At 37.6% G+C, this 8,899-nt stretch overlaps 1 protein-coding gene across 1 annotated transcript; it reads right to left on the bottom strand.

Annotated features, from left to right (window-relative positions):
• Positions 1–2,241: 2,241 nt before the first annotated feature.
• LOC124895088 (small ubiquitin-related modifier 2-like) lies at positions 2,242–3,584 on the bottom strand. Its single transcript, XM_047405552.1, has 3 exons — positions 3,518–3,584; positions 3,253–3,405; positions 2,242–2,480 (listed from the first exon to the last, which is right to left on the bottom strand). The coding sequence occupies exons 1-3, from the start codon at positions 3,569–3,571 to the stop codon at positions 2,412–2,414; spliced, it is 276 nt and encodes a 91-aa protein (XP_047261508.1). The 5' UTR covers positions 3,572–3,584; the 3' UTR covers positions 2,242–2,411.
• Between the last annotated feature and the right edge of the window lie 5,315 nt (positions 3,585–8,899).

Below are 8,899 nucleotides of genomic sequence, written 5' to 3' on the forward strand. Positions count from 1 at the left end.
GTCTCACGGTCTACTTCTTTGCCTGAAAACACTTCGTGTTTACATTCAAAGGGGGCATGATGTAGACACCTAATTTTGTCCCTCCCGAAGATCCAAGTTACACATTTTTATTTCTGTCTTACCACGTGCCCTCACCCGTATTATTATATCCCATAAAAATACAAAAAATAACAAACCCACTAACAAACCTAATCCCCAATTATTCTTTTGTGATAAAATTAACCACTCCTCCTATCAATTTTGGACAACACATCACTACCCCTACCCCTACCCCCCACCATACCCTACCCCACCTACCCTACCCCAATACCCCACCCACGTGACCCTCACAATAAAAGAACCCACACACTCCATATATATTTGGATCTTCTTCTTCACGGAGGGGGTACGATCAGTAACAAAAAAAGACCTGAGCATATAAAAAAAAATCACCCCCCTCTCTCCCGACCTTCTCTCTCTCTCCAAAACCAAAAGAAAAAGCAGCGCCGCATTTCCGTTTGGCCAACGACGGCAACAATAACGCCGTCATCACCGTCTTCCTCCCTTCGAAACCAACATCTTTACCCCAACGAAATAGTAAAGCCAGTCGCCATTTGAACTGCCGCCATCTCCCTCCGTTCGTCCTCTCCGTCGTAACCACCATCGGCAACCTCAGCAGCGCCGTCGCCTGCACTGACCGGACCGGAGAGAGTGAGATCTGAGGTTGAGAGTTTAAAAGCAGAGAAGAAATTTAGACTGATTTTTCACCGGAAATGTTGTCGTTACAGATCGCATCTCCATTTCCAGTTGCTGCCGAACTTACCAGAGCTCAAGCGTAACAAAGGGTCCTCGTTTTTCAGTTCAAAACCCACCGGAAAACACCCAGTCATTGTTCCTGTTACTGTTCCGACGGGTCCATCGGATTTTCGAATTCATTAACTCTCTTATTGCGATTTCCATTTTGGTTCATCGAGCTCGGTGCTAGTTTTGAAGTTTAAGTTCGATTTCAGTTTGGGTTTCTGTTTTTTTTCCTTTCGTGCGATCAGTTTGTCGAGGTCAGCTTTGGGGTTTCAAATTTCTATATCGAGTCAGAGTATGTCTCTGTTGAGGTTCTGTTCCAAGTGCTGAAGTCCGGGCCTTCTTAAATGTTATTATCAACGAAATTGATATCGAAAGGTCCAATTCTACTCTTTTCCTCTTCTATTTTATTGATTACTATTCTTTGGTGTTTGGATTAAGCTTCGGATGTTGTTTGATACTTGTTGGTGATGAATGCATGTTATCTTGATTGGTGATAGATTGTTATTTTGATATTGATTCGTTGTTTAATTTCGTTGAAAAATTGATTGTGGATCGTTGAAATAGAAATGGTGAATTGTGAAAATTTAGTATTAAAATGAAAATTGGGGTGGAATCGAGAATTTGATAAAATGGTGAATTTGGATTGATTAAAGACTTTTGGTTTAATTTGGTTTAAATATAAATATGGTTGAAATGCAGTAGTATCATGATAAGACTGGTAAAAGTGCAGGCAAATGTAGGCCGGGTAGGCAAATTTAGGAATAGCAATTTGTTGGAATGTTTGAATATGTGCGTGAATGGTACTTTCTACTTTATTGCACGAAAAGTTTAAATTGTACTCATTTGGCCGGGGAATGCCCCGAAGTACCTTGTACTTGGAAGATGTTCGTGGTGAAGGCCCGAGGCGTCGAGTGAAGTGGTAGAGCGCAGTATAGGATTAGTCTAGGGTAGAATAGATTTATATTTCCGCATTATTTATTTTTTGGACTGTATAATTGGACTGGACTTTACATTTTTGGATTGTTTTATTTTGTTTATTGTTTGATTACTTTGCGTGCTTTTGTGTGGTTTGTACATTTTGTAATGCCAAAAACAAATAGTCGATACACTCTACTAAGCGACCGTGGTTGAACCCCGGGATCGAGGGGTGCCTAACACCTTCTCCTCGGTCAACAGAATTCCTTAGCCGGAGTCTCTGTTCGCAAACCAGTTTAAAGAGTCAAATGGTTTTTGAAAAGGATTTTTCCAATGGTGACTTGGCACACCAGATTATGCCAAATGGCGATTCTGAGTAAAAAATGTAAATAATTCTTTTCCGAAACAAATTTTCATTTCTTGTCACTTAAATAATAAAACCCTTTCGAACTTAAAATATAAATCGTTAGGAGTACGTAAAAAGGGGTATGGCAATAATCAAGCAAAATACAATCATATATTCGCTATTTAAAAATTTATAAGAAGTCCAAAAAGAAAAAAAAAACTTTATTACCACTCCTCAGTTAACATAATCATGTTTAAGATGATATAACTTAGTGAATCTAAAATACATATTCATGGTCAACTTGGACACATGACACTTAAATTAGATTCTACTGAAAAACATAAATTTAAAAATTTAAAAATCTTCATATTTAGAGTGCATATCCTCCTCCATCTTGATCCAACACAGCATCGATTTGATTGCTATCTTTCAATCCAGCCTTCATAAAATAAAATAAAATAAAAAGTTATATAACTATTGAATTAACAATAAATTACATCGACCAACATGGGTTGTGGTGCAGTGGATGAGGCTGCTCTACCCTTAGTCAGAGGTCGAGGGTTCGACCCTTGGTATGGAGAAAACTCCTTTGGGAGCGATGCCACCTTAATGGGCCCGAGTTTGACCCTGGGTATGGAGAAAACTCTATTGGGAGCGCTGCCACCTTAATGGGCCCGGGTTCGACCCTGGGTATGGAGAAAAATCCAGGATACCTTAATGGGCCCGGGTTCGACCCTGGGTACTGAGAAAACTCAGTTGGGAACCAGGGAATGGAGAAAGCTCTATTGGGAGCGCTGCCACCTTAATTGGCCCGAGTTCGACCCTGGGTATGGAGAAAACTCTATTGGGAGCGCTGCCACCTTAATGGGCCCGGGTTCGGCCCTGGATATGGAGAAAACTCCAGGATACCTTAATGGGCCCGGGTTCGACCCTGGGTAAACTCTGTTAGGAGTATTGCCACCTTAATGGGCTCGGGTTCGACCCTGGGTACTGAGAAAACTTAGTTGGGAACCAGGGTATGGAGAAAACTCTGTTGGGAGTGCTGCCACCTTAATTGGCCCGAGTTCGACCCTGGATATGGAGAAAACTAAGTTGGGAGCTGCAACGCGCGATCCGGATTAGTCGGGGCTCTAATACGAGCACCGAACACCGGATGAGAAACAAAAAAAACAATAAATTACATCGAAGTTATAAGCAAATTTAGATCTTACTTCTTCTACAGTCATTCTTGCTGAAATACGTTGACCATCAAATACAAAATGAACTGTTCGATAATCAATAATTTGTTTTTCCTTACAGTAATATTTGAATATTGTCCTCATAGTTATATTAGGCTTCATGCGGAAGAAAAGTTTTGAACCATCCTATAAAAAAATAAAAAGAAAAAAAAGGAACATAAAATATAAATAAATAATTTAAAGATTAAAAGATGCATTTTTTTCTAAATAACCAAAAAATAAATTGTGAAATAAAAACCTGAGATTGAATTGTGAGCTCTAATATTGAGTTTACATTTCTTGGTTGTTCCATTGGTTTATTATTTTTTGTTGAAGAAAATAAGAAATATTATGTTAGTTTATATAGAGATTAGAAGCCTAAGAATTGGTGAATGTAATTAGTGTAGATATATTACAATTTATGGTTATTTGCCAAAAAGACGTAAGATATATTATAATTTATGAAATTGTTTGACTGGTCTAGAGTTTAACAATGAAATGAAGTTTTTAAAATTAATGGTTAAGTATTATTTATGTTTATTTTACTTGTTTAATATATGAAATAAAAATAATGAATGTAATAACTTTTAGGTAGATTTCAATTTATGGTCTTCTTTTCCTCTTACACCAAAAAGACTTAAAAGGTATATTACAATTTATGAAGTGGCTTAGCCTGATTTACATGGAGTATTTAAGAATGAAAAAAAGACTTTTAAAATTAATGATTTAAAATATTTCGTGTGTTTATTTTTGTTTGGCCATTACAAGAAAAATAGATATTTACTTTACTTGTTAAGTTTGAAAATCAAGAGATAATTTATCATTTTAGATCTACTTCGTCCTTATTCAATTTTTCAATGCTTTCATGTCCACTTTTACTTGTCCGCTACATAAAAAATAGATATTCACTTTTACTTGTCCACTATACAAAAAAAAAAAAAAAAAACAGATGTCCAATTTTACTTATTCAGTTTGAAAAATCAAGAGATGATTTATCATTTTATACTTATTTTACTCTTATTATATCACCCGTATTTATTATTACCATCTTATGTATTGCTTATTAAGAAGTATGTCGAGTGAAACATGAATTTCTAAAAGTGGACGAAATAAATAAAAAATAACATTTGTGGTTATGAATCATTATATTAAGGATAAATAAGAAGTCTAAACTTAAATTGTTCTTAAAGACTATAAATAAATACTTAAGGAAAATATTTTTGCCTTAAATTCTACAAATACTTCAATCATGACATAAAACTAAAGTAAAATATTCAAAGAAAAAAAATTATATCTTACCCCTCCTAATTAATTTTTCTTATGAGATGTGTAAATAAAAAACATGACAAATATTTTGAACCGAGGAAGTATGCCATTAATGTTAAGGTTATAGATAGAAATAATTTTTAACTTTAGACTTGTACTCCTTAAATGACAATTATTATGAAATAATATTTTTGAACGAAAGCAACAGTTAAAATAAGACCGGAGAAATATCAAATATCGAACGGAGTCATCTTTTTTATAATTGACTAAAAATGAAAATGTTTCACATAAATTGAAACTCCAAAAATATTAGATTGTGTATATAGAGTTTAACCAAACCCTGCAAATTTGATTATTCACATGATTATCCGTTCTCTTTTACTTGTCTACTTTTTACCTTAGCGCATTCTTTAAGAGATTGTATCACTAACTTGTCTATATGAACTATGTTTTACAAATCTAAATTTAAATACTAGTAATTTATATAATGTCACAACCCGAGCCAGAGCCCTGGCTGCGACGGACAACCCGAACCACTAAAGCCCGAGAGACCCCTGTAACTCCCCAACGCACTAGTGATGTTGTCCACTTTGGGCGCAAGCTCGCACGGCTTTAAAATACATCACTAGGGTGTATGACTTGTCTACTTATATACCCAACATCCCTTCTATGTTTGACTCAGCGTCCTCGCTGAGGTTTGCCCCACCTTATCGGGATTTGCCTACACTCAATATGAACTCTGACCCACATCGACAAGGTTGACACAGGAGCGACTCTGATACCATTCTGTCACGACCCGAGCCGGAGCCCCTGACCGCAACGGACAACCTGAACCACTAAGGCCCGAGAGACCCCTGTAACTCTCCCAAATTCTGACGAGGTTTGCTTTGGAGTCCTAAACTTCTTGGCGCCGGTCATGATTTATTTTGGATCCAGACATATAATTACTTAGTGATACGGAAAATATTGAGAAAAAAATTGCTCAAAGCCTCACTTCAATGAATATAGTAAACAAAAGAAAAGACTTTATAAAATCACTCAATTTAAATATTGACCTTTCACCATCATAATTCATAGGGGTGCTTTTATTAAAGTAAATAGAATCCAAAATACAACCATACAAGTCTGAAAAAGGAATAAAACTAAAAGAAAAAAGAAAAAAAAACTAAGCATTACTCATCAATTTGAGTATTCTATTTTGGAAAAAATATACTCTCTGAAAATATTGGAATTATGTCATGTTTTGAATCTTTGGATTTATGAATTGGATAAATGAATTTATATAGTTTAGGATCATATATAACAAGTGTCACACTCCTTTTTACGTACTCCAAAAAATTCATTTTAAAGTTCGAAAGGGCTTTATTATTTAAGTGACAAGAAATGAAAATTTGTTTTTGAAAAGAATTATCTGCATTTTTTTATTCAGAGTCGCCACTTGGCATAATCTGATGTGCCAAGTCACCTTTGGAAAATCCTTTTCGAAACCATTTGACTCTTAAACTGGTTTGCGAACAGAGATTCTGGCTAAGGAATTCTGTTGACCGAGGGAAGGTGTTAGGCACCCCTCAATCCCGTGGTTCAACCACTGTCGCTTGGCAGAGCGTATCAGCTAAATTGATGTTACAAATGCATAAACCACACAAAAACACGCAAAATAATCAAACAATAACAAAACAAAACAAAAATGTAAAGTCCAGTCCAATTATTACAATCCGAAATAAAAATACTGAAATAACCTACACTAGTCCTAAACCATGCTTTACCCGATGCCTCGGGCCTTGATCAAGAGCATCCTTAGCGTACAAAATTCTTCGGGGAATTCCCCGATGAGTAAATACAAATTACCTCAGGGCATTCCCCGGTTAAATAAATACACTTTCCAAATACGATAAACAAAACATTCAACAAATATTCCAATCATTCCCACATTACGCCAATCCTAAACTTGCCTACCCGAGCTTACTGTTTGCCTACCCGCTCGACAACATACCGCATTCAACATCAACAATGTATCAAAAATATCATAATATTTACTTTTATCAATTTTCGATTCCCGTCCCCAAATTTATTTCAACCAACATGATTAAATAAGTCTCAATCAAATCAACCACAGTAATCGCGATTTCTCCAACATAATATCAAAACATATCACCACGTCATAATCGTCAAACGAATACTAACAACGAAGATTCAAACCAAACACACAACAAATAAATCATCCACACCCACAACATCACAAAAAAGGTCAAGATAAAATAAAGATTCGGTAGAAGAAATGGACCTCGATGAAATTTATCCTTGTCGATAATAAAGAAATTCGAAGACCAAAATACTCAACCGGAGAACCTCGATTGCGATGAATCCAACTTGGTATAGGGAAAAACTAATAGGACAACTTCAAAATCAGTGAGACAAACTTTGTTATACGAAACCCAAACAGGAACGACGAAGCAATTTGATAACGACAACTCGAAATCCAATATCGATGACGAACCAGGAAACAGATGAACCCAAGACCCTAACAAACAACCAGGAACCCAAAACCCAACGCAGATCGAGCTCCGGTAAGCTCCGGTGATGGCCAAAATAGTGATTCAAGACGGAAGCTGGAATCAAATAAAACGAACAGTTTCGGCTAACCAATCGACGGTGAACAGTGAAAGAACGGCTGGGAGATGGCGGCGGTTCAAACGGTGACGGGCTTTACTGTTTCGCCGGCAGAGCCGGCTGGTCTGCTGGTGGTTGATTCGCCCCAGCTGGAGGTCGAGGGAGAGGGGAAGAGAAGGCTAGCCGGTGCTGAGCTGGCCTTCGTCAGCCATGGATGTCGACGGGGTCGTTGGTTGATCGCCTGTGAAGTTCGTTGAGAGAGAGAGAGAGTGAGAGTCTAGAGAGAGAAGGAGAGAGTTCGGTCCTCCTTTTTTTTTTTTTTTGATTGTGTCCGGATCCCTGGTCGGCCGGTGGTGTTCGCCTGTGGTGGTGACTGTTTCGCCGGCGACGGACTGGTTCGCCGGTGGGTGGCGGCGATAGAGAGGATGGATCGGGGAGAGAGAATAATGGTATTTGGCCCTTTTTTTTCGTATATGCTCAGGTTCCCTTTGTTTTTGTGTGTATGTGTGTATATATTGTATTTTCTCCTTCCTGGTCCTTTCTTTTTGGATAAGAAAAAAGAGGGGGGAGGGGGTGTGACGTAGGGTAGGGTTAGGTAGGGGTAGGGAGGTGGTTCATTTTGATTGGGTTGGTTGTTAGGATAAGATAGAATTAGTTAGGATAGGTTTTGTTAGGGATTTTATTATTTTTTTTAATTTTGTGAGGGTATAATAACATGGGTGAGGGTACACGGTAGGCTAAAATAAGAATGGGTAAAAGTGAATAAAAATTGAAATTTAAGAGGACGAAATCACGTGTCTACATCATGCCCCCTTTGGATGTAAACACATGGTGTTTTCATACAAAGCAGTAGACAACGAGGTGGAATTTCATCCTAACCTTTATTTAAAAGCACGGAGCAAGAGAAAATAGGAAAACCAGGTCTTGACTTAGGACAGCCTACCCACCCAAGTTATGAGGGGATCAAGTAACAAGTATCTCCAAGGATTGGACGGAGATGGACTATACCGAGGTGGAGAGTTGAGTGAGGTTCCGTCGAGGTTCCGGTCCGCGGCTCTGTTTTACATCAAAAATGAAAATTACAAGTTAAAACATAAATGAAATTACAAATCCTATCAATACAACTTCTATTGGTTCTTGACTCGACTTTCATCACCCTATTCTTCAGGCGGGCTCCTAACTTGCAATTTCTTTTAACTTGTTACTTGGCTTTCGATTGCTTCGCTTTGTTTCTGGACTTTTTATTTCTTTACCCTATTCTCCAGGCACGTTCCTGACTTGCTATTCCATCACTTTGTTGCTTGACTTTCCTTTCTTCACTCTGTTCTCCAGGCGGGCCTCTGACTTGCTATTTCATCACCCTGTTCTTCAGGCGGGCTCCTGAAACCCAAAATTAAAACTAGAACGAAAATTATCCCAAACAAGAATTATAATAAAGTAGTATTTCATTTTTGAAAGCGTTGTCCTATTTTCTAGGAGGGTCCTGAACAGAAAGTAAAGTACCATTTTTCAGGAGGGTGCTAAACATAAAGTAAACTCCCATTTTTCAAGAGGGTCCTGAACATAAAGTAAAATCCCATTTTCAGGAGGGTCCTGAACAAAAGTAAAATCCCATTTTTCAGGAGGGTCCTGAACATAAAGTAAAATATCATTTTCCAGGAGGGTCCTGTACATAAAGTAAAATCTCATTTTTCAGGAGGGTCCTGAACAGAAAGTAAAATCCCATTCTTCAGGAGGGTCCTGAATCCCATTTTTCAGGAGGGTC

Source organism: Capsicum annuum, unplaced genomic scaffold (genome assembly GCF_002878395.1).
Source record: "Capsicum annuum cultivar UCD-10X-F1 unplaced genomic scaffold, UCD10Xv1.1 ctg79807, whole genome shotgun sequence".
Lineage (NCBI taxonomy): Eukaryota > Viridiplantae > Streptophyta > Magnoliopsida > Solanales > Solanaceae > Capsicum > Capsicum annuum.